The sequence below is a fragment of the Lagopus leucura genome, unplaced genomic scaffold (genome assembly GCF_019238085.1).
Source record: "Lagopus leucura isolate 7727_CA_CO unplaced genomic scaffold, USGS_WTPT01 Super-Scaffold_100017, whole genome shotgun sequence".
NCBI classification, from domain to species: Eukaryota; Metazoa; Chordata; class Aves; order Galliformes; family Phasianidae; genus Lagopus; species Lagopus leucura.
The window spans coordinates 14587186-14612510 of NW_024962271.1; the positions used below are offsets into that span (position 1 = coordinate 14587186).

The 25325-nt window shown below is 43.6% G+C and overlaps 2 protein-coding genes and 1 long non-coding RNA gene across 21 annotated transcripts in view; 1 reads left to right on the top strand and 2 right to left on the bottom strand.

The window, feature by feature from the left end:
* SLC7A6 (solute carrier family 7 member 6) overlaps positions 1-531 on the bottom strand; it is a 29322-nt gene extending 28791 nt beyond the window's left edge. Inside the window, exon 1 of the mRNA XM_042877118.1 lies at positions 139-531. The gene's annotated coding sequence lies outside the window, so the exon portion shown is untranslated. The remainder of the gene's footprint in view (positions 1-138) is intronic.
* Positions 17-25199, top strand: LOC122183257 (toll-like receptor 13). Of its 9 annotated transcripts, none has more exons than XM_042877109.1 (7): positions 17-225; positions 749-869; positions 1821-1863; positions 3373-3587; positions 11261-11366; positions 21144-21192; positions 21539-25199. In XM_042877109.1, the coding sequence occupies exons 6-7, from the start codon at positions 21164-21166 to the stop codon at positions 24435-24437; spliced, it is 2928 nt and encodes a 975-aa protein (XP_042733043.1). In that variant the 5' UTR covers positions 17-225; positions 749-869; positions 1821-1863; positions 3373-3587; positions 11261-11366; positions 21144-21163; the 3' UTR covers positions 24438-25199. The 9 variants fall into 9 exon arrangements, with proteins under 9 accessions (XP_042733043.1, XP_042733044.1, XP_042733042.1 ...); XM_042877110.1 differs by having other exon boundaries at positions 1824-1863; XM_042877108.1 differs by lacking the exon at positions 1821-1863 and adding an exon at positions 2523-2593.
* On the bottom strand, positions 2287-19464 carry LOC122183264. 11 transcript variants are annotated; one of them, XR_006180181.1, is made up of 10 exons: positions 17841-18675; positions 15428-17495; positions 14450-14517; positions 13447-13680; positions 11666-12977; positions 8414-8565; positions 7681-7798; positions 6478-6713; positions 5847-5946; positions 2287-3076 (listed from the first exon to the last, which is right to left on the bottom strand). It is a non-coding gene; the product is annotated as an uncharacterized LOC122183264 (long non-coding RNA). The 11 variants fall into 11 exon arrangements; XR_006180175.1 differs by having other exon boundaries at positions 6478-6802; XR_006180178.1 differs by having other exon boundaries at positions 2287-3504; positions 6478-6802.
* Positions 25200-25325: the final 126 nt, after the last annotated feature.

A 25325-nucleotide genomic window follows, 5' to 3' on the forward strand; every position in this document is an offset into this window, starting at 1 on the left:
GCCGGGACCCATTCTTCCCTCGGGCGCAAGATGGAGCTGGGCGCCGCCGGCGCCGTTCCCGCCTCAGCGCTGTGACGGCGGAGGGCCGTTCCCGCCCGCAGCCCCTGTGGGGACATGGCGCCTCGGCCCCTTCCTCACCTCCTCGTTCTGCTTCCAGCCGCTCCCCACAGAGGTCAGCAAAGTGATAGGTTTGGTCTCTCCGGCTGTTATCTGCAGCCCCAGCAGGTGAGCCAAAGGAAGGACTTTTCGGTAGGATACATTGGGATAAAAGCTTTACAGCCAATAAAAATTATGAGACTATGGAAGGACTCAAAAGGCAAAATGAGTGTTGTAATTCCCACGATCAGTTGGGCTCAGTGACCTTGATGGGTTCTTTCCAACTCAAAATACTCAATGGTTCTGTCACCATGAGGTGCACGTTCCCAATTGCCGCACCACTTGGTCTCAAATCTTGCTGTTTTTCTCCATTATTCGCACACAAGGCCACTGTTGCCCTCATACGTCTCTGCAAATACTCCTTACATTGTGTCTGGGCAACAATGATTGGAGTCTTTTTTTAGTTGGCTGCTTATGTACACAAACTGGCAGAAGCTTCCTGGTCGCTCCATTGGGACTCGTTTCCAGACTGCATAGTGCTGTGGCTAAACAAACAGTCATTCACAGGCTGTAATCTGAAGCAGTTCGATAATGTCATCTCTGTCATCACCACCTCTGTTTCAGCTCTTTTTTTGGATTTTGTTGGTTTTAGGTCTCGTGCAAATACAGCCACACCGAATCCATTGTCTCCTAAAGATACGACAGTGTGACAGTGTCGTAAAGGAGCAAGCAATGCCTGACTGTGGTCTTCTGGATCTCAGCAGCCCTGCCTGGTAAATGAATTAGTTGTTTTCAATCAACTTATACAGAAAAGAAAAAGACATAGAAGGCATTCCTGGAATATAGCTCTATTTTGTACAGTATGAAGTTGTAATTGCACTTAGAAAGATAATATGACCCAGAGACTGGCTGGTAGATAGAAATTGTGTTTAGTCACTAACTACAAATATCCACAGTGCTCTATTTATACCTAGCAGTATTTTCAGGTAAACATACTTGAAGTCAGTCTCACACATTAATTAAAAAAATGGACTGTGTGATGCAGATGCTGCTGATTTCAGTTGGTGCTAGACTGCCTTGGAAGCTCCCTCATAAATTGAATTTACTGGAGACAAGACTCACTCTTCCAAGAAATGCACTCATAAAATGTCAGGAAATTAGAACATTGCCTTTAGGAACATGTAATAGATGAGAGCTGAAGAGGCATCAATATCAAACCTTTACACATATGGTGGCAGTTCAGAGGAGGACATTTTATTTTATGGTTTTGAAAAAATATTTATTGAAAAAAATGCCCATTTGGGAATTTCAAAATAGAAGTTCACCCTCTGAATTCTGAAAACTTGTAAAACTGTAGGTGTTTTTGTGAGGGACCCATTTAGGACATCATCCTAAGGCATCCTAAGACATCCTAAGACTCATGCAAGTACTCCTGCAGTTTTAGCAAATCTGCTTTTTTTGTATAATATTTCCACTTTAATACAACTTAGGAAATATTTCCACATAAATACAAATTAGGAAATGTAATTCAACTAAAAAAAAAAAAAAAAAGGTTGAAGAATAAACAAGTTAAATGCTCTTAAACAAACCAAAACTGAACTTACATCATAGTAAAGAAAGCCAAATACACAGGAAATGGTTTTAGAACATAACAGAGCTGCAGTAAAAACTGCTGTTTGATCTCAGTGAATCTGGAGCCTGCTTATCAGCTTTGTGCTTGTTAGCAGGTTAATCCTGGAGCGTCGGATGAGTTTAAGCACTTGCCATGTAAGTCCACCCAAAGTGTATTGCTCATGCACTTCACTCAGGGAACAAAAGAGCACGAACTGAGCTCCTTAAAGGTCAACACTGAACAACGTGTATCCGTAGGAAGTAGTCATTGCTAGGCATAAGGCCATTAACTGTCATGAAGATGGCGCTTCCAACTGAGCATTTGAGGGTTTATGTTGGTTCCTTTTGAACATATGCTGTACAAAATGAGAAACGTGGGACCACATCTGTGCTTGTTTTGAAATGAGCTATCTTTAGGGCTTGTGCAATGATTTGTGTGACAGTCATTCTGTGGCTTTGACCAAAACTCAGGAAATGACAGTGTTTGTGAGCCCTAAAAGAAGGCATTCTTTTTTCAAACTTCACCATCTGAAACAGCACAGAGTCAACCACATACTCTGCAGAAACAGTTCAAAAAAATGAGTTTAAGTCCCTTTGTTTCTTTTATTTGGTTAAAGTTGAGTGACTTTGTTTACAAAAACAAATTAGACCCTTTGCCACTTCAATCTTCTCTGTCATACAAACTTTTGCTGTAGCTATTTGAAACAGAGTGATTATTACTTACAAATGAGAGTGACTACAAGCTCCAAAATGCTAGGCAATTAAACAAAATGTCTAAATTTAGGCTTCTAAATATATCTCACTGCTCCTTGCAGCATGCCTCCTCCTACGCTGTTTCATTGGCTCTCGGCATTTGACTGGATCCACTGCTTATCTGGCCCCCTTGGTGAGGCAATTCTGCTCTCTAATTTGGCAAAAAGTACTTAATTGGGTTAGGTTTTTTTTTGCTATCATAATCACAAAATGCAAATACGGAGCATGTGAGGAGAGGAGAGAAAAGGAAGTGGCAGAGGTGAATGGAAAATGTCCCTCTAAGCACCAGAAGCAGAGAGATGGCTTGGTCTTGTACAACTGCACTCTTATTTACACACTGTTAAGATTAGTCCTTCTTTTATGGAAAACTTAGTTTCTCTCCACTGCAAGTTTTTAAGATAGATTGTAATGTAAGCATCAGCACTTCGTCTTTTCATTTTATCATCTGCCTGCTTCTGTTACCTGCCAGCTGTCTGGTCCTTTTCACTGCCTCACCTACATTGTTGCATGTGGTTACAAGCTCTTTTTCTTCAGTGCTGTCCATGCTGCAAGGTACAAGTAGAGATGGGCATCTTCTGAGTATGGACAATTTTTTAAATGTTACCAATAGACCTTGCTAGGAGAAAAAAGAAACAGGAAAAAAAATATACAAATAATCAGACAAAAGGATTCCAGTGTTCACTCAGCATTCTTTTGATTAATGCCCCAAGCTATTTTCATTTTACTGTTTCCCACTCTAATCTTCTCTATTATAAGTGGAATGTGCAATATTTCCTGTCTTTCCTGGCCAAATTTGGGGGTTTATTATTTGGAAAAAAAGTGACCTTTTGTAGTTACACTTATTTTTGAAGAAACAGATTGACATTAAGACAAGTAAAACACTCAGCTCAGAGAGCCTGTCCTTTGTTGCAGGTGGTCTTTCCTGTACTGAATTACCTTCATAAGGCTCTGGCTGTGTGTTGATGTGAGGGGATGAATCACTGGCTTCACTTTCTTGCAAGACAGACAGGAGTTGCAATCGTCGTCTCGCCAGGAATTAAAAAGCTGCAAGGATTTTTAAAGATAAAGCTATTTGTCCTTGTCTGTTTTGAAGGCCAGTAAAAAAGATTATATATAAAAAAAGCAAGGTAAGGGGATTTCTAGCAGTAAAAAATGTTTCTGACAAATAAATTTTTTTTTTCTTGATTTAGGGCCCAAAAGTGGTCGCCCAGTTTCATGGTGTTTAGATACATCCTTTTTGGATGTTTTTGAAGACATCTGTTGCATGTTTTGTTGTTGTTTTAATATTACACAACTCTCACTCTTCTAATTTGTGTGCTCAGTCTTTCTTCAAGCAGCAAAATTCCTTTATGTTACAAATTCCATCGTGTTACCATCAATCCTTTTCAGATGTACCTTCTTCCCTTGCAATACCTGCCTATCTCTCTTGTTAAAAGGAGTCTGGAAGTGGAGTCTCCTAATGCTCAGAAGTGGTTACACTGATAGCCTGTTAGCAGGCAGCTTGCTACCAGAGGCTGAAGCCAATGTCATCACTTTGTTTGTGTTACCATGCTGAGCACAGACTTTGCAATTAAAATTCCACCAGATGTTTCTGAGCAGAGCTACTTTGCATTAATTCCGTGTTCTACAGTACGGCTCCATCCGTTCTGACCACACTGATGCATCTTTGCTTTCAGTGTTTCTTTTCTCCTAATTACTGAATTATTCTGTAAGGTTTGTGCAATGAAATAATTTTATACATTTATAAAAGAATTCAAAGAATTCTCTTTCATGTCACGTGAAGAACTTAAAACAGCACACTTCTAGCATGTATGTAGCGTACTTCTGGGCAGCAGTAACAATTTTTGACTGAACTGCTCATAAGGAAGGCCTTTATTGCCAAGGCTTTTCAGGATCCTTCAGGATCAGCTAGTTAGATTTGCTCCAATTTTAGGCTGTGTTTAGAAGTGAAATTTTCCCAAATGTAAACCCAGAGACCTTTCTGTATAGATTCCCACACAATGTGGGCAAATCAGACGTCATGCCTATGCATTCTGGCCTGAATTAATACAATTTACATATAAGCAGAAGTGAACAGACTAGTAAGCACTCCTTTGAATATTTAGAAATTGGGGCCATTATACAAGTTCTAATTCATGAGTTTACGTAGCATAGGCATTCTTTGTGAAGTAATCAAAACAATGTTGTTTCACAAAGGTGAGATCAGGTTTCTTGTCCAAGACTGCATGCCCCATGAGCAAGATTTTCAGAATATGCCTAGATTTTTAAAATCAAGCCTTAAAAATTGAGATGCAAACCATTTTAACGTTAAAAGAGTCTTGAAGATTATGGGAATTGCATTTTGATGTAGCACAGGAGGATTTATTGCCAGTCCATTTGCCTTTGCAATCAATAGGATAGCCCTGTTAATGGGTTTAGTCTTTTGTCTGCCAGCACAATTGTTCCAATTTCTGATTTGTTCTTTCCCAGTATTAGAAGGTATTCAGCCCTAAAGTTAAAATTATGGTTGGCTTTTCTAACAGAAATGATTTCTCAGCAGTCTATTTGTGTGTATTTTGCACTTTGCTCCTTTGTTCCACACTTGGCTCTTGATTATTTGATGCATAGTGTCCCACAGAGCAAATCCTAGTGGACTAATTAAGAACTGCCCAGAGTATCCCGAGTTATGCAAGATCCCCACAACTATGAAAAGCCTTTTCAGCCTCCCAATCACATACTGTGAATTGCTGTAAATCAAACTTTTGAAAAGAATCAGAGCCGTGCTGCATGTCCTCTAGTTCCAGAAGAAAATGGTTACCTTTTACACTTTACTGCCCTTTTTTTTTTCCAGTATTATTTTCCTTAGCTTAAATCCCGCAAACTTTGAGCATCTTGAATACCAGTAATTTAAGGAGAGATAGATTGCTGATAATGCACATTGGTGACACTGATGTCTTTATTTTCATGTGGATGTGTAAGAGGAAGTGAAGTGAGAGCGATTGCTTGGACTTGTATGGCAGAGCTGAGGCTGCACGATAAAGGAGACCAAACCTCTGCTTCTGGGTGTCACATTACTGCCTGTGGAGGTCAGGCAGATATTTTTACCTCAGTGTCACTATTGGGAAAAACTTGGAAGACATCAGCTTACACTGAAACTGTAGGAGGCAGCCAGGTTAATTGTTAAAATGGGTCATCAGTGTCATTGCATGCAACAGACCTCATGGCTGGAGCCCTGTACGTGTCCTCACCTCACACTTCAGGAGATCAATTGCGTGGGTTGCTCAGTGCCATGCTACAAGAACAACTCTATCTTTGTCCTTATTGCAGTTTATTACTGAAGTGTTTTGTTACTGGATAAATTGTTCTTCTGGGTTAGTGGATGCTGGAATAATGCACGTCACACTTACCCTTTATCTTTTTCATTAGAATAAAGATCAGAGACAGATTGCACTGAAACAGGCAGAAGCCAACTGCTGTGCATGCTCTTGCAGCTGAATCCACTGTATCCTGTATAGTAAAATTACAGCTGTGAGATACAGGTAATTTTTTTTTCTTTAAAAAGCCTTCCTTTGGCCAACAAAAAAGGCCCACTGGCTATGCATGCATCTTCTCTTGCTACTGAGGACAACCATATGGAGCACCTGGCAAGAAATGACAGCTCTCACTTCCAGGTGGCCAGTTAGGGCAGAGAGAACAAGAGTTGCTACTGGATTAAAAGAAAAAAAAACCATTAAGCCTTAGAGGAGCAAAAAGTGAATCTCTGTACTGACATACAAATAATGGAGTAGCCCCAACGTCCTTATTAAACACACTCAAGCAAAGTATAGCAGCTGAGCTTTTCAAACTTCTGCCCCATTACTTTTTTTCATACAGAAAAACAAAACCACAGACTGTCAAATTTTGGGTTTGAAATACATGGTAATTTAAATGAAATACATGGTAATTTAAACCAGCATTGGCATTTCCCTTCTCTTAAATATTTAATTCTGCTTAGTTAATTCTATACCTAAGTGAGAGGTTTCTGTAAAATAAATTTACCTATAGCCTTGAATTCCAGGATACAATTGATTTTAGCCAGAAGAACAGGTCTTAGCTGGAGCTATGAGGACTGCATTTGAACCAGCTCCACAAAGTCAGAAGTATTTATTCTCTGTGTGGAAGCTTCCCTGAGCTGAAGTTCTTTGGCTGCAGATTGTCTCATTCAGGGTACAGTGCAACTTGTCTAAGACATGCAGTCCCTCGGAAAACAATCATATTTCATTGTGAGGTCTCACCTGTTCAACACAAATCACGTATTCTTTTATTTTTCCTATGATTTCGTTTGCATTTTAACCTGGTACGTAGTCACTTTTTCTTGATTCTTCTATGATTTCACGCAAAAAAGAGAGAGGAAAATATTTTGATGTTGAGAATTCTCTCCCCATCCTACCCAATAGCCAATAAAGAGAAAATTGAGGGTGTTCTCTATTCTGTCTTTCAGATAGCTGAGTTGCAAACAGACATGACTTCATAGGTAGACTGTGGTGAGGTAAATACTGCTTAAGTTACAGTGTAGTTATTTATAGTCATTCAGCAAAAAGTTAAGCATGTGATTTGTAGTTTGCATAAACAGATCCCTAGATACCTATTGGGCACATGGAGGGAAGATGCTTAGCGGATCACTGCTGTTTAAGTTAATTTTGTCTGCTGAAGCTCTCCTGTTTGGGTAGAAAATGGTCCATGAATATGCTCTGCTCCGGGTGTGGGAGGGGAGGAGGACTGTCTTTTATGTCTCCTGAACACCTGCCTGAGAGCCACTGCTTTGTCATGAAGGGCAGACAACTGGTTGGTGCCAGATCCTGTTTCATCACTGGATGTTCACTACCTCTGTTCCAGACTGTTCCATCTTTCTTCGCCTCAGCTTTGCTAGACCAAACAAACACCATTTCATCAACTTGCCCTTACTTGTCAAGTTTCTTCACTGCTGATCAGCCTTTCTTTTCTGGGTTCTGCTCAGTCCATGCTTAGGGCTGAATACTGTTTTGCAGCTAAAAAGTTGCCAGCATAGAATAGAAAACAATAGCTAGTTCGGTGCCTACCCTTACCCCCTTTTCCCCCCAGGTAACATTTTACTGAATTTTCCTATTGGCCAAAGAAATATATATATATAAAGCCTTTTTTAGCCAATAAAGGAAAAGGAGATAATTTTGGTAAATTAAGCACTTTTCTCTGAAACCTAAAGAACGAACAAACTGTACAGACCTTTCGGGAGTGCTGCCAGATTCCTTCTGACGGGAAAACTCAGCTGTGTTTTCTGCTCATGTGGGTATTGTTGCTATGTGGAAAGTTCAAGACCAACAGCTGGAAGCGTGTCGAAATACTGTGGAAGGTTATCATATTTCAAAGAGTGAAGTTTTTATTCTAAATCACTAGCTGCCATTTAAATCAGCCTGGTTGGAAGAGTATGCAGTTCCTTCAACTGATCGTAGAACCATTAAGAAGGTTGGAAAAGAGCTCTAAGATCACTAAATCCAATCCCCCATGCCCACATCCCTTTTCCTAATATCCAACCTGAATCTCCCATGGCACAACTTAAGGCCATTCCCTCTTGTCCTCTGCACCTCGTACTTCTGTGGAACAACAAAGGCCAACTGTACAGACCTGTGCAGATTGCAGTTTGGGGATAAAGATCTCTAAATATTACCTAGGATGTATCTTTGGAAGAAGAGAAATAAAGGTAGGAAACAGCAAAATACCCATTACAAATTATTTCTTATCAATGCAAGAACTAGAATATTATGTCTGAACTTTTATCCACTATTTTTCTCACACTGGGATTAAGAAAAATGCAGTTATCAGCAGCCCACTTTTTAAACACACACTGAATTTACAGTCAACATACTCTTGCAGCTATACTAGACCTCTAATATAACACAACTCATTAAATATGTTCTCTGCAGACCTCATCAGGCAGCTTAATTTATGGTGGACTTACCTTCAAAATCCATGAGTTTTGTTTAGCTTTGCTGACATACCAGCTGTCAGGTCAACCATGTCCTCACTAAAGGGTGTGCCAAGTGAGGCAAACAGGGGTTTATTTCTTTTGATGAGGAAAAAAACAGAAATTCCACTGAGTCCTTTTGAGCTCTAGAATAATATTTTACAAAGGAGGCAGAGAGGGTAGGAGAAAAAGAATGAGAAAAGTGTTTTCATGCATGAAAAAAAAAATGCAGCAGTCTTAGAAAAAGGGGAAAGCACTTACTAGGGGAAAGCATACCTAACAGGTGTATATCATCATTATCACACAATTGACAATGAAGAAATTTGAATTCTCTATGCCAGCCTTGATGATGGTTAGGTCTTTTCCTACCAAACCAGTCGCACAGGTATTTGTGTATGCACTTAGCTCACGTGGATAGCACAAGTGACTGAAGCTGCGGTACATGAAAGTGTTTGCAAGATCGTGCGGAACTGAAATGATATCATGTAAATATTTAAGGTTTGGCTAGCACTTCAGCTGGTATAAATACAGAATCATAGAATCATTTGGAAGGGACTCTTAAAAGTCATCAAATCCAACTCCCCAGCTCTACATTTTAGACTAATCAGCGTAAAAATTCTTTTGTGTACGCTATGAGTCCATTAATGCATTATTTTTAAAGTTTGGGAAATGAGCATTTTGTGAGCATGCACTTGTCTTCCTCTGTTGTCTGGGACTACTGTGGTACATGTTGGTGACAACTACTGAGTGGTATTTATAGCTTTGTTTTGTTCTCTACTGGAAAGACTAATCTCTCAGAAGCTCCATTCCAGCACCTCAGATTAATTGTCTACAAATTAACTTCAAAAAATTCTAGTGCAGAAGTTCCTTCGTTACAGGAAGTATCCCAGCTGCAATAAGGGCGCTGTATAGATAGCAGAAAGGAGCAAGGGGCAAGGGATGGTCCTCTTTGTATGAGTCAGCAAAAGATGGCCGTGAGCAGCTCCAAGAAGAAGAATGCATACTGATAAAGTCAAGGAAAAAGAAATACAAAAAGAAATACAAAAAAAACCCTGCCTACTTCTAGTATTTTCCTTCAATAGATCTGCACAGCTCTTGCTCAGTGTTGCTTATTCTGCATTTTGTGAGAACTATGGGAAAGAGGGATAAGGAAATAGAAATCCTTTTAGATGAACGTGGTTGGCATACAAGTGTAAAATACCATAAGCTTTAAGCAGTTTGGTATTTCACATCAGTGAGCAACGTATCTACATCGATGTCTTTATTGCATCGCCAACTTGTGGCCTCTTAAGAGTGTGTGTTTCTGGTATGACAAAATGAAAGCTTATTTCAGGTCACCGCCTCCCTGTTCTGCATCAAAACTTTTCATATCAAAAGCAGCTTCATTTCAATCAACTGAAGCATCTCTCTGAAATATCACACCACAGGAAGATTCCCAAGGGCTGCAACTGTCAACAAACCCAGAGTTTAAATGCTTGTATCGCACAAGAGGTTTATGAGGAAGCTCTTTGTGTTTGCCTGCATGGAGGCATAAGCCTGCATTAGTTTAAGTTTGTTAATAACAAGGTTTTGGCAGTGGCACAGTTAGTTGATGACATGTATGTATCCATACAAAACCTCAAACTCGTGCACTGATTTCAGTTGAGTAGGTGTCAAAAAAATCTGATTATGGGTTAGAGTTAATTATTAAATAATGCACTTAAAGAATTAAATTCAGGCTCATTTGAACATGAAATAACAGATTTGCCTGTGTTCTGTAATTGGTTACTAACTGTCTTCCTGGATTATCTTGACAAAAATCTGGGTAAACACAACGGTAATGGATCAGCAACTCACATCCTATTACAGATACTTAAGTTGGAAAGCCAAATACAAGAACAAAATCTGTCTAAAAACAGATAACTTCTGCTCCCACTTGTTCCATGCCAGTTCCCTAATTAACAGTTAAGACTAGGATTAAGTCTGGCTTCAAATGAAATTCTCATCTAAGAAGCTGTTTCAAGGAAAGTGAGAGCCAAAACTGTTTTTATGTCAAAAACAATATAGTAATAATAATAATGGCAGATTAACGTGGTCCACCAGCTGTACATCTGTCAGAGTTATAAAAATGTTCAGTAGCAGAATGGAAAAGAATCATTTCTAAAAGCTGATAATTAAGTTTCAATAATATTGAAAGATTCCTTCATGAATTTCTATAAGTAATTCCCAAATTAATGAGTGATGATCTGTTTTACTCTGGTTATCTGATCCTTCCATACAAGCTCAACACCAAGTCAGTGGTTCTCCTCCTCATCAGCCATTCTGGTCTGTTTAAGGATCCCACTTAAAGTGCAAATAGAAAACAAAACACCAGAAAACAAAGCCACAAAACAACCACCAACAGCAGGGTCAGCCTTTAATTGGCAAAACCATTTTCAACACATTCTTATACTGATTTTGATTGTAACAGTTTTATCTCAAGGCAGTCTAAAAGCTTAATGAATGTATATAAAAGCAATTTCTCATTGAAGTTTATGATTCTAGCAGTATTGTAGTATGTGAATTAACAAATTTCTTATTTCACTTGTGCCTAGAAAACACATCACTGCTAAATCTAATATTACAGCATGCCAAATGATTGAATTAGGTAAGCAGTCTGAAAATGCAGAGAACAAATGCAATGCAGGGAAGCAGAACAATATAGGTTTTGTGTCTGAAATCCTTGTAGATTTTTTAGTGAACTTTCTCATGTTATTTCAGTGCTTTGCAGCTTGAAGGAATCCCACTGTGAGTTGAAAACCCAGCATTTCTATAACCTCATTTTCATTATAACAAAGGTGATCTTACTATTTTCCTTTGCAGGTCAGCAGAACCATGACTGCAAAAAACAATCAGCTTGAGATCTCTTCTTTCTGGTTTAACTTCACACTGAGCTGCAGACTTACACAGAGAACAACATGGATGTAAGGTATTAATGTTTTTCCATTTACCAAACACTTTAAGCCTACCTCTCCAAAGTGCTGCTATCACTGCCTTTTTTTTTTTAAGGCTGCATGACTGTTTGCAAGTAAAAATAGAATAATTTATATGCATAATGTAAAATTGCTAAGACTTGAGGTCCTGTGTGAGAAATATTTCTTAATTCACTTAGCTGGAAAGATTAATAACAGCTGCTTTTCCTTTGTGCGATCCCAAAAACTCATAATCTGTTTCCCTGTCTTCTAAAGTCAAGGAAATAAGGTGTCATCTGACTTGCATAGTATTTACCATGTTGCACATTGCACTCCTCCCTCTGAGGTCCAAAACTAGAATTTGTTGTACCAATCTTGCTGCGAGCAGTGGGTTGATGTGATCTTTTAATCCAGCTGGCTTTTTCCATGAGAGGAATAAAACCGTGGTCTGCAGGAGCGACTGACTTCAGTCTACAGCTTATGACAGAGGAAAGTGAATCATTGTCATTCCAAGTCCAGTTAACAAACCTCAACAAAAGTCACAGCAGCAGGATATCTCAGGAGGGAACCTATGCAACGGCTGCTTTGTCCCTTCCAACTCAAATGATTCCATGATGACTCTATGATAGTAAACAGAAAAAGTGTTTCAAAAGTCTTTGGATTGTTTAAGTGGAAGAAATTTTCCAATCTGTCCCAATTCATTCATCTTACCAACTGGATCAAACCTTGTCCAAAACTTTTTGGCTCTACACAAATAGAAAATGTTGTCCTGTAGCTGGTAGCAGGGCAGCTAACAGGGGACTCAGGATTGTGGAACTATTTGAAACGTGCTGTGGAAACAGGAACTTCAATAGATTATATATATATATATATCAAAGGCCAACAAAACAAACAAACAGAAAAACCACTAACACTACTGGTAAAAATGAACAAGAGCGCTGGGTTCTGCCTCTTCACAAAACAAATTAGGCTTGTGGCTATTTGAATGCTTAGCACTGCCATTAGGGATTTTACTGTTCAATGAGTACAGTACACCAAGAGAAAATTAAAAGCCAAAGACCACTGTTACTTTGGAGACTGCGCCTCTGTCATTCTGATTTCTGAGTGTTGAGCAGAGTTCTGAGATGAATTTTCCTGCATGGATGGGTCAACTGTTTAATGCTCAAATCATGCCATCACTCAGTAGTAAATTGAAAAGGATGGCCAGCCAGATGAAGGAGTTATCACATGACAGTTTGGAACCAACCAGCAAAAATAATAAGAAAACAAACAAACAAGAAATTGTGCTTTTCACCTGCAGATAGAGGCAGGCTTCACAAGTCAGAAGCAGTTTCCATGTCAGTAGGAAATCTGAGACCACATAAGGAAATAAGTGGTTCACTAGTCACCATTTTCAACAGTGAGTAGATACTTTTATAGCTTAGAACTACAATCTGGGATCTGGGAGAACATTGCCCTCTGGAACTGGAAATTGAGTCTTACCTGTCGCTGGTTTTCAAGGTGCACAGTTTGTGATCTGTGCTGAAGTGCCAGGGCTGAGTCCTAATGCGAACTGTTTTCTTTGCCTGAAGACAGACCAGACAAGGGAAGAGTACAAAATGGCCTTCTACTGTCAGAGCCTGGGTGATCTAGCAAGAAAAACAAAGTATAAAAGGAGTAAGATGGGAACTGGAAATGGAACAGCAACAGAATATAATGTTTCATTCCAGTCCTCTTCAGTTGATAATAAAGTTAAAACTGATGGGAGAACTCCTTTTTAATTACTAGCTCTTCTTTGGGCACTTGTTAATAGGTCACTACTCCCAGGAAGATTTTAGCACATACTGCTGTGTGCTTTCATGTTTTTCAGGAATTCTGTAGGAATTTGTTTCTTAAGTTACAGAAAACCCTATTCTAAATCTGGCAGCTGTTGGTCAGAACTAAATGCTTGGAAATGCAGATGTCATTATAGGTCAGTTAATTCCCTGTGGCTTGAGATTTATTTCCAAAGGTAGGAGGAATACAGAAAAAGTGTTTCTACAGTCAGCTCATGCTTTGGATGACACCAGCAGAGGGCAAAGATCTGAGAACAGATTCTTGTACTTGGAAAACACGTACATGCAGCACGAATAGTAATATTTATCCTTTTCTTGGAGTAGCTGGAGCTGAATATGTTTCAAGGTAGAGACCTTTCTTTGTTGTGTTCCGTGGGATAGAATTTGCCAGATCCATCTCAATATTTTCTCTTCCTGCATTATTCATACTGCTATCAAGTAGAATAGTTGACAAGTTTGGTGCTACAAGAGGGATTTTCTCTGTCATTACTTGGTTGAGTTTTTGTGAACAGGTGACCTGAAAAAAAAAATGAAAATAGAGAAGAATTATCCTGAAAACTTTCTTCCAAACTCTTTCCTAAGCAGCTTTGTCTTGGAATCTAAGGCTGTATCAGTGCAGATAAGGGGGTGAGCGTGCAGCTGTTGAGCCTTTAGATTCGCTTAATTCAACTTCACCTAATTGCCTCTGTTGCTGTGGCAGCACAGACCTGTAGGCTACCTGTCCTAATTTTTACTGCTGTCCTACACTGTTTCTGCAGCCTGTGCTGCCAGTAGCCATCGTCTCAGTAAAAAATGAGTTGTTCAGTGTAAAGTTAGCTCTTACCTAGGTACACAATCTTCAGTTCTTTTGACATGGGTAGGCCTGCAACAAGTTCCAACATCACTTTGAAAATGAGAGTTAACAGGGTTGTTGAGTAATCACAAAACAGTTGTCCTTGCTGTTTAAGAAAATGAGTTGTAGATGCTTTTTTCCCAAACTGACATTTTAGGGAAAAAAGAAAAACACCCAAGGAAGTCTAGATTTTGCCATTGCATTAAGGCCTTCTCAAGGAGAGGTTCAAAATGACTTCTAGGCAAAGGATGTTTTTGCAAGAGCAGCAGTCTGAAGTAAGAAGGTAAAACAGGGTTTTGTTAACTAAATATAGTTGACCTTGTTAGGGACACAAAAAAGAGTTTGGGATATTTTTCTCCAAAGTGTTTTATTATGCAATGCCAGCACTGGTAAGAGAGTCAAGAAGCTTAGGAAATAATCTTGTAAGGCTCTCAAAAACATGCAATGTACTCACCTCTGAGTTGTGTACACCTGTCTCAGTATGAATACTTCTGAACCTTTGCATGCATTAAGTGCTGTCTCCTGGGAAAAAAAAATACAGCACAGGAACACTGGTAAGAGTACAGAATGTTTGCTCAATTCATGTTTGTCAGGAGCTAGAATACTGACACTGCCATTTTATGGTGACAGTATATGTAACACTCGAGTATGCTGATACGTAGTGGTAACAAACTGCATAGAACACCTTTGCATTTTAACACGTTAGTGGGTGTAGAATCTGACTCAAGCCTACCCTGTTCCTCTTTCTCCAGCTTCCAATTTAAAATCCAGTTTTTGATTATGCAGAAGGTGAGCAAAGCCCCGTACCGAGATATGTACGCTGGGCTTGCTATAACATGTTGTTCTTCAAGCATCCAAGTGGCAGGAGCTTAGTGTTCCACACTGTGTCTGCAGTAAGGGTGTGTTGGTACTTGTACAAGGTGGGGAAAACTAAGGTACATCTGCAGGGGATTTGCTCTTTACACTTCAACACTTAGGAAGGAATCAGCTCTCAAGTATCTCCAGTACCTTTGCCACAGTCATTCTGGACATAATATCCATCCAAACACTGTCTGGGTTTTGGAATGAATGCTTTCTAACCAGTACGTACAAGAATGCCTGCCTGGGTTCTAGACCTAGCTTGTTTCTGCTTGAGGCTGATAGTTGCTCTCACTTGCATTGCCCAGTCTGATACAGCTGGCGACTGGAAGGACGCTGATTTCTACAACCTTGGGTAGCAGTTGAGATGGTTTCTAGAGAAAACCAGTCAGAAAACTTCACAGTGTCTATTTTCTTCAACTCTTAAATGAACTGGAAGCACCAAAGAGTACTCTCCAGCTCTTTAGCATATCCAGAAAGGCAATAAAGACAAAAGCTGTCCTGCTTTCGTACCACAAAGATCAAAGAATCAAGTGATGTCCTTGTATGGGAGTAAACTTAAGATTGCACAAACCTTTGTGCACATCAGATTGTAGCTTGCAGTAGAGTTTGCTTCCTTATTTATACCAGTAAAAGTTCCGTTTAGAAGGTCTACACATCCTGCAGGAGGAATAAAGCATTTTAAATACCACATTGCAAATCAAATTGTATGTATGTTTGGCATCAATATATTGCAACTACACTAAGAATGTTATTGGGTATTAACTGTGCTATTGTGAACAGCTGGCTGAACTAGATTAAATCAGTTTAAGTAGCTTCTACCTCAGACATCCTTTGATTTTCTTTTAAAATAAATTCTGAGACTTCAGAACTCTTATATGATATTCAGCATAAGTTATTTCATGTACATTAAACAAAGACTGCTTTTAAAGGCAAAACTAGAAGCGTTAACACTCTTGCTAGTAGGTGTGCTAGCTTTTAACAATGACCATGACTACTTACTGCAACAGGCCATTTCAAGATAAATAACTCGCTCCAAACAATAAGTCACAAACGAATAGCTACATAAGCACCGGAAAGTGCATGCACGGATACCTCGGGTATGTGTGCCATTACTGTGGGTGTAACCTAAGCTCGCAGTTTTACGCAAAGCCTTGTAATAATGTCAGTCCTATTGTGGATAGGAGAAGTTACGTTGGGCAGCCACAAGATGGCAGCTGGACGCGAAAGCTGCGCGAATACCGGCACAGTTTGCTCTGTGTAACGCTTTGAGAAGGTCCTTCTCAGCCTGCAAAATGTAGGAGCCCTACAGTCAGCTGGTGTGCAGAACTCAGCCCACAGCAGAGGAGCCTTTCTCAGTGTCTGCCTCTATAGAATGGGGATTGTTCTTAGATTGCAATAATTATTACATAATGCTTTACAAACTTTGTTCTAACCGTAATAAAAGGCAAAGGCACATTTGAATAGACTGTGCTGTTTATGTTCGCATTTCCCTGCAGTAAGGGAAATGACTGGTGCAGTAAAATCAGACAAGCAATAGAGAAATACCCTTACAAAGTTCCTGTCTGCTTAGGTTCTCCCAAGACAGTACTCCAAAAATGGAAAACAGCAAACAAATGTTGGTTAGTTGGGGATCCATATTTATGTTCTCATCATTTCTAAGAGCGAGTTCATTGGTTTGAGAAAGGATTTTTCTATGTCAAAGTCTGTCCAAACGTCTTCTCTGAGGAGATTCTTTTTCCTGCATTATTGAGCTTCAATTTTCAATTAAAATTTAAAAAAAAATCAAACTTGTTTAAATCAGTAAGAATTACATTTCAGGTTATAAGCTACATTTGCTTCTGGGAGCCTTCTTTTCTCCTTTCTCCATCATTTTTGTTTGCAAGTAACTTAAATAGCAGCTGAATGAGCAGGACATTATGTTAGGCACTGACAGGCAGATCAGTCAGTTAAAAAACTTCCAAACATTTGATTCTGATTCACTGCATGTCTGTGACCTTCAGCAAGTTTTGCTGACACTCCAATATGTTCTTCCTTTTCTAACACCCTAGAAAGCATCCCAATGATACCATACATCTGTATGTATAACCCACAGGTCAGATGGTCTAAAATACAGTTATTTGATTAAAAACCTGCAACGTGCAAAATTAAAGGCAGAAGTAGAGAGTGTGCTAGAAGAGAGAAAGCAGGCTGTGGGCAAGTTGGGAACAAAGAAACCTGTAGGGGAAGAAGCAATGGTAGGATGAACTTGACCCACATCCTGCTGTACTGCTGAACCGTGCAGCCTAGAAGAACCCCCTCTTCTGCTGTCTTTGCACATAAAATCTGACACTGCTTTTACTTAAATACCCTCTACTAAAACATTAATGCAACACGGATATTCGTGCAATCATCAACCCATCTCCACCATGCCCACTAGGATCCACGTCCTTACAGACAATCTGGGGTTGTCTCATTCACTTAGGCAACTAAAAGCATATGGCAGTTCCAAAAGAGACAGATAATCTTCCATCAGTGTACAGATCATGAAGTTAAAAGTATGAGTGGCTCAGTAAATGGTGCCAGCAGATTCCACGTTGACCTCCTGAGAAGAATGCAGTTGAGATGAAGTCTCATTTTCATCTGATCATGGACATTTCTTCCTGAAACAAAGTCTAACAACAGTTCTTAGAAACACTTAGAAACCACGTGAATTGTAGTAATTAGTTTCCTAAACTTTTATAAAAGTGCTTTGGCAGCTGCTGCTTTAAACTGTTTGGTTTTTTTAAACTAAAATTATATAAATATTCATATCTGACCTTTGGGAACATTAAACTATTGTTCACCCAATATGAGGAATTTCCCATTTATCTCACTGCTGTAATTGACTTTATGCAGAATACTATCCAACCATGGCAGGTAGATCTGGCATTTTCATTGTAGTGTCTTTGAGCATAAGTACTTCAGCAACATCATAGAGTGTAGCAAAGATTAGAAATCCCACTCACCTGTAAGCGCCTCCTTACGTGAACACATCTTTCAGGAGGGAGGAACACTGCATCCTGGCACTTCCTCATTGCAGTTCTGCAGGTCTGATCTCAGCTGCTGTTGCCTCTAGTTGGTTAGACCGTAATCTGGACAATAAACAAAAATTACAGTGCTGAAGTTGAATAGCAGGCTGTGACTACTGCCCGTAATTTATGTGGGGATCTCTTTCAGCATAGCCTGTCCTTAGTTTTGCCATGAAAGATAACTTCTCTTATATGCCTCGTGGGTGAGTGAGCAGAGAGACATGTAGCTCATCACTTGCTATCCCCGTGAGTCCATGATGCTGGAAAATCCCAAGAGAAGGCAAGAAGAAAGCATTCAGGCTTACAGCATCTGACACCTGCTATTTCCTGAAGCAGCACCTTCCAATCCCTGTAAAAAGCAGCAAAGGTGAGAGGCAGTTTAGAAAAGGGAATTTCATCCATCAGTGGGAACGCAGGCAGTGGAAATGGGAGAGAACCACGAGGTTGGATGCAGGCTGATACAATTCCACTGATAAAACCAGTAGTGTGTCATATCCCCAGAAGCCTGGATCCTTCTGCTTTTCATGAGATCCACACATAAAAGGAAATTAAGATCTTCCTCGCATATCTGATGGGACATTGTCAAAACGTGACATAAAGCAGTCAGGCTGAATTCAGGCGATGTAAGCAGCACTACTGCAGTGAATGTCATGCTGAAGGTCGGCTGCAGTTGGATTGCATATCTGAATTCAAGTAGGCTGTATACAGAGAAAGCAAAGCCTTATTTTGGTCACGAGAATGACATTTTGCTGTCTAACTTCAGACAGCGACTTCCTTGTGTACAGGAAGCACTGAATTGCAGATTCCCTTGGGCATTTCTACAGGAAATAAACCCAGCTGCAGCTCAACGTTTTGTTGTTTTGTATTTGTTTTTAAAAATCTGATCATTTTTGTGGTACTGCTGAGTTGGAAATCCATTGGAATTCTATCCAAATTCATTTGATTTCGACAGACCTGGAGCTTATTGTTCTAAGTTGAGATTTCAGTTTCTGTTTCTCATACACGTGTCATGATCCACAAGCCTGGGAGCTAATTACTGGAAGCAATCACAAAACCAGTATTTCTCAGATGATTTTCTCCAACGGTTTTTGTGTTCCTTTCAATACAACACCAAAAGTGCCAGACAACTTTTCCATCTTCTCCAGGTTGGGATGGGCAGGAGGCAGATTATAGAAACCCATTTATTTCAGGTTTCCATTTTAAAAAATTAATTTATGGTGAAGATGTTTTTCTTAGGATGGGGGAAGCTCTTCTAGGTTAAGCTAACATTCAAATGCTCAAGTAAAAGAAATTGGAAGCAAATATCAACTTACATTTGAGAACGCGGGCATAAAAGGACAGGTGACACAACGAAGCTGCTGCAGATGCCCAGCACAGCTCTGCTTTGATCTGCTGCTGGAACCATGAGTCATCTGCATTGTTTGTCACTCCTTCCATTGGCTGCCAGCAGACATTTCCTGGTAGGATGCTGTAACTCCTTAGTGCCTGCAGACTGTTTTCACGGGCTGATTTATTACCTGCCTGTAACGAATGAGATGGATGCTTTTTTCCTCACAGTGAGAGCTCTGAGGGAGGGATGTGATGATGGGGACACCGCAGCCGCCAGAAGCAGCGCCTCCTGGGGGAGAGTTCGGGCCCGCTGTCGGGAGAGGAGACTCAGAGAGCTTCGCGGCTTGTGGGACAAACTGGGTTTAAAATAAGTTGGCTATTCGAGAAGCCAAAACGACAGGGGGTTTATGCTGTTGATCACAGTTCAGAGCAGCAGTTCCAGTCCATGTCACGTGCAGTCTTTGTACGCTAGCGGGCTTACTGTGTACACAGCATCCTTCTCTCCTCTTGTCTTTTTCTTCCCATGTACCTTTCCATTTGTTAAGTTTGCCCCATGTGACTCCTGGATTGCAGCTTACTGCCCTTAGCCATTCCTTATCCCGTTTGAATCTTGCCATTCATATTCCATGAAACTCTTGCAGTGCACCCCATTGATGAGGGGAACCAGACATTATTCTTACCCTAGGATCCTACCGACTATGGCAAGTTCTGATGCTATGGGGACAGGCAGGTACTTTAGGAATCCCCACAGAAAGAAATCAGACCACAGGGCTGTGGTTACACTTAGAGTTTTAGAATTATGTGAACAAGCAAGCAGCATAGCTTACTGTTACCTACAAGGGAGACCTCACTGCAGCCTTCCAGTACTCAAAGGTAGCTTACAAGCAGGAGGGAGACCAACCTTTTACATGGTCTAATACTGATAGCACAAGGGAGAATGGCTCTAGACTAACAGAGGGGAAATTTAGGTCAGCTGGTAAAATGAAGTTCTTCGCTCAGCGGGCTGTAGGGCCCCGGCACACTTGCCCAGAGGGGCTGTGGGTTCTCCACATCTGGAGGTGCTCCAGGCCAGGTTAGTGGGGCCAATTCCTCTTCTAGATTTCCAATGTCCCTACCCCTGGTGATCCAGCACTCAACAGAAGGGCTGAACCACACTGCTGGCAGCTGGCTTGCTTATGCCTTACTATCCCCACAGCTGGTGCATGAAAGAGGGAGAGAGAATCAGGATTGATGTGTCAGCAGCTTGCTTCCATGTGGTGGCTCTGTGTGCTGTATGATCACTTTGTACTCTCCCACCACCTCCTGGAGCTGCTCATCCTGTGCCGTGCTGGAGCCCCTTGGACCCTGGGTCAAACTGTGATTGTTAGAAGCCCCTAGAGCTCGTTAGATGCCTCTAGATCTCTCACACTCTATTGGCTTCCCTTAGTTTTGTCCTTTCCCCCCTCTCAGTACAATCCAGTTCTGCCCAGTCCTTCATTATATAACCTAGTGGAGGAACCAAAACCAGTGGGGGCTGGGGGTAGGGGAAGTGATAGCAGCATCTTGTGACAGAGGGAGGGGGACATGCAGAACAGAGGAAAAGAGGAGACATGATGACAGAGAGACATGGGGATTATTGAGGGCTAGAAGGACATGGGATCTGCAGGGGCATGGGGGCATAGAAGATTGTGGGAACACGGGGGAACATGGGAACCCGAGGGACACAGGGAACGTAGGAGATCATGGAGACATGAGGGACATGAGAGATATGAGAATATGGGGGGCATGGGGTCACAACACAGAGCATCAGGGAGGTGGCATGGGCACTGGGGACAGGTGCCACTGCTGCTCCTCTAGAATGTGACAGCAATTCCCACCACCTACGTCAGTGGTGACATGAAGTGATACCCCAACTTCCCTTTTTCACCCCAGAAAGGAGACAGCGGCTGAGGATGATGGAGACAGCAGAGGAGAAGGCGCGGTAAGAGGGGAAAAGGGGGGATCCTGTATGGCTCTGTCCCTGTCCTTGCCCCCAATCCTGCACTGGTCCTATCCCCTGCACCCTTCCTGTCGGCAAATCCCTGCATCCCTTTCCCCAGCACTCCTCATCTTACACAGAGTTCTTGTCCCCAAATTCTCAACTCCATATGCCAAGCCAGTTCTGCACTGGGTTTTGCAGGGAGGAGGGCAGCAGTAGTGCTCTGGGTTATACTGGTCATGGTGGGCAGTACTTGGTTATACTGGTTGGGGTCAGTGAGTCATCCTTGCCAGCACTTTGCTGTTCTGGTCCCTGTGCCCCAGCCCCTGAACCTCCCTGTGTCCCCCAGGCCCAGCACCAGGATTTGTCCCCCCCACTGCTGCCCACCCCAGCTGCTGCTGCTGCTGCTGGTGACAGTGACACTGATGCCAAAGGTGCACCCATATGGCTTTCGCAACTGCATTGAGGATGTCAGGGCATCTTTGCGCTTCCGCTGCATCCAGCGCTTCCTGGAGTCGCCGGCCCTGGCAGTGTCTGACCTGCCACCACATGCCATCTCACTCAATCTGTCATACAACTTAATGCGCTGCCTGCAGCCCTCTGCCTTTGCCCGCCTGCCACGGCTGCTCACCCTGGACCTGGCCTACAACCATCTGGAGACCCTTTCCCCTGGTGCCTTCAATGGATTGGGTGTGCTGGTGATGCTGAACCTGTCTCACAATCGTCTGACCACACTCGCCGAAGGGGTGTTCAACAGTTTGGGCAACCTGTCCTCGCTGTGGGTACAGCATAACCCCCTGAGCACGGTGTCACCTGGTGCTCTGCTCCCCCTGCTCAACCTGCGCCGTCTGTCTCTGCGGGGCGGGCAGCTGAACGGCTTGGGGGCGGTGGCAGTGGCGGTGCAGGGCTTGGCACAGCTGGAGCATTTGGATCTATGTGAAAACAACCTGACAACGCTGGGGCCAGGCCCACCACTACCCGCCTCGCTGCACACCCTGCAGCTGTGCAACAACTCGCTGGGGGATTTAGCAGGGGGGAGCCCAGAGATGCTACGGCATGTGAAGATACTCGACCTCTCCTACAACAGTATCTCACAGGCGGAGGCCTTCGCCCAGCTCCAGCTGCACAACATCAGCCTGCTCCAGCTGATGGGCAACCCCTTGGATGTCTTCCGCCTGTTGGACATCTCTGACATCCAGCCTCGCAGCCTGGATTTCTCTGGGCTGGTGTTGGGGACTCATGGGCTGAAAAAGGTGTGCCTGAGGCTGCAGGGTCCCCGGGCCTTGCAGCGGCTGCGGCTACAACGCAACGGGCTGAAGGTGCTGCAGTGTAATGCGCTGGCGTCGTGTCCTGTGCTGCAAGAGCTGGACCTGTCCTGGAACCGGCTGCAGCAGGTGGGCTGTGCTGGCCAGCTGCTGGGCAAGAAGCAGCAGGAGGAGCTGGAAGTGCTGACAGTGGAGCACAACCTGCTGAAGAAACTGCCGTCTTGCCAGGGGGCCCAGGTGCTGCCACGGCTGTACAACATTTCCTTCCGCTTTAACCGCATCCTGACTGTTGGGTTCCATGCCTTCGCCTACGCCCCGGCCCTGCAGGTGTTGCAGCTCAATATTAACAGTCTGGTGTTTCTGGACAGGCAGGCACTGCGGGGGCTGCACAACCTGACAGAGCTGCGTCTGGACAACAATCTGCTGACCGATCTCTACAACAACTCCTTCATTGACCTCCACAGCCTGCGCACCCTCAACCTGCGCAACAACCGTGTCTCCGTCCTCTTCCCCGGTGTCTTCCAGGGGCTGTCTGAGCTGCAGACGCTGGATTTAGGGGGCAACAACTTGCGCCACCTGGCCTCACAGTCACTGCAGGGACTGTCCAAACTGCGTAGGCTGTACCTGGACCGCAACAGACTGTTGGAGGTGAGCAGCAGAGTGTTTGCCCCGGTGCAGGCTACCCTGGGGGTGCTGGACCTGCGGGCCAACAACCTGCAGTACATCTCACAGTGGCTGCACCAGCCACCACCCTTCCGCTACCTGAGCAGCCTGTACGACCTTAAGCTGCAGGCGCAGCAGCCCTATGGGCTGAGGATGCTGCCTCACCACTTCTTCCAGGGCTTGGTGGAGCTGCAGTGGCTGTCGCTGTCGCAGAACATGCTGCGGGCCATCCCACCAGATGTCTTCGAGGACCTGGGCAAGCTGCGCTCCCTGACATTGGCTGACAGCAGCAATGGGATACATGACCTGCCTGAGGGCATCTTCAGAAACCTGAGCAACCTGCAGTTCCTGGACCTGGAGAATGTAGGTCTGCACTCACTCACTCTGGAGGTTTTTGGCAACCTCAGCCAGCTGCAGGTGCTGCGCTTGGCCAGGAACGAGCTGAAGACCTTCAATGCCAGTGTTGCCAGCCGGCTGTCCTCCTTGCGCTACGTGGACCTGCGCAAGTGTCCGCTGAGCTGCACCTGTGACAACACGTGGCTGCAGGGCTGGCTGAACAACAGCCGTGTGCAGGTTGTCTACCCCTACAACTACACCTGCGGCTCACAGCGCAATGCCTACGTCCACAGCTTTGACACACGTGTCTGCTTCCTGGACCTGGGGCTCTATCTCTTCGCTGGGACTGCGCCGGCAGTGCTGCTGCTGCTGCTGGTGCCGTTGGTGTACCACCGCACCTACTGGAGGCTGAGGTACCACTGGTACCTCCTTCGGTGCTGGGTCAACCAGCGGTGGCGGCGGGAGGAGAAGCGCTACCTGTATGACAGCTTTGTGTCCTACAATTCGGCTGATGAAAGTTGGGTGTTGCAGAAGCTGGTGCCTGAGCTGGAGCGTGGCGCCTTCCGACTCTGCTTGCACCACCGTGACTTCCAGCCGGGCCGCAGCATCATTGACAACATCGTGGATGCTGTCTACAACAGCCGGAAGACGGTGTGTGTGATGAGCCGCAGCTACCTGCGCAGCGAGTGGTGCTCTCTGGAGGTGCAGTTGGCCAGCTACCGGCTGTTGGACGAGCGGCGTGACATCCTGGTGTTGGTGCTGCTGGAGGACGTGGGCGATGCTGAGCTGTCTGCCTACCACCGCATGCGACGGGTGCTGCTGCGGCGCACCTACCTGCGCTGGCCTCTCGACCCCACAGCCCAGCCGCTCTTTTGGGCACGGCTGAAGAGGGCACTGAGGTGGGGAGAGGGAGGAGAAGAGGAGGAAGGAGAAAGTTTGGGTGGAGGAGCAGGAAGGCCCAGGGAGGGAGACAAGCAGGTGTAGTGGAGGTGTCAGCTGGCTGTAGGATGGAGGAAGATCAGCCGTAGGGTGGAGGACAACAGCTGGCCAAAATGTGAAAGAGAACCATCCATAGAGTAGAGGACAACAGCTGGCCAAAGGGTGGAGGAGAACCAGTGATAGGCTGGGCAGCAACTATCCGTATAGACAACCAGCTGTAGGATGGGGTGCAACAGCTGCCCGTACAGAAGACTACAGTTGACCGTAGGGTTGAGGAGAACCAGCCATCAGATGGGGGACAACTGATCATAGGGTGGAAGACAACTAGCTGTAGATGGGAGAAAAGCTGTCTGTAAGATGGAGGACATCCAGCCGCAGGGCTACAGAGAGGAAAGCAACTGGCTGTGCAGAGGAGGAGAAGCAACCACAGAGAGAACCACAACAGGGCTTTTCTCATCCCAGAATGCCAGGTTTCCATCCCAAAGGACACCAGAATGGCCTTTCTCGCTCCAGATACTCAGATCTGCCAACTCAGATGACTGTCGAAATTCTTATGTACTGTAGAATTAGATTCTGAGATTCCCCTCCAAACAGGCCCAAGAACAACCTTCCTCGCTCTAGACTGTTACCCTCAAACTGGCTTTTCTTTCCTCGAAATGCTTGTACCCATCCCAAAGGACCCCCAAAGTGCTCTTCTCCCCCAGAGCAGAGTTTCTGGGATCCCACAAGGCATTGCCCCCCTGGGGTGCAGCAGGCTCTGTTGTGCACAGACAGGGGTCCCCAATAAAGCGAGGCTACTCCGCTTCACTTGTCCCTTGCTCTGGTCATATGTGGGGTGAGGTGGATTGGGATGGCATTTTATGGGGCCAGACGATGGCACAGTCAGATGAGGGGAGCGCTGTCCCTGAGTTCTTTTTGGACATTGTTTGGGAT

Coding starts and splice junctions, on each gene's coding strand:
- LOC122183257 (XM_042877109.1), top strand. CDS start 21,164: ATGATGGAGACAGCAGAGGAGAAGGCGCG. Junction 21,193..21,538: donor ACAGCAGAGGAGAAGGCGCG/GTAAGAGGGGAA, acceptor TGTGTCCCCCAG/GCCCAGCACCAGGATTTGTC.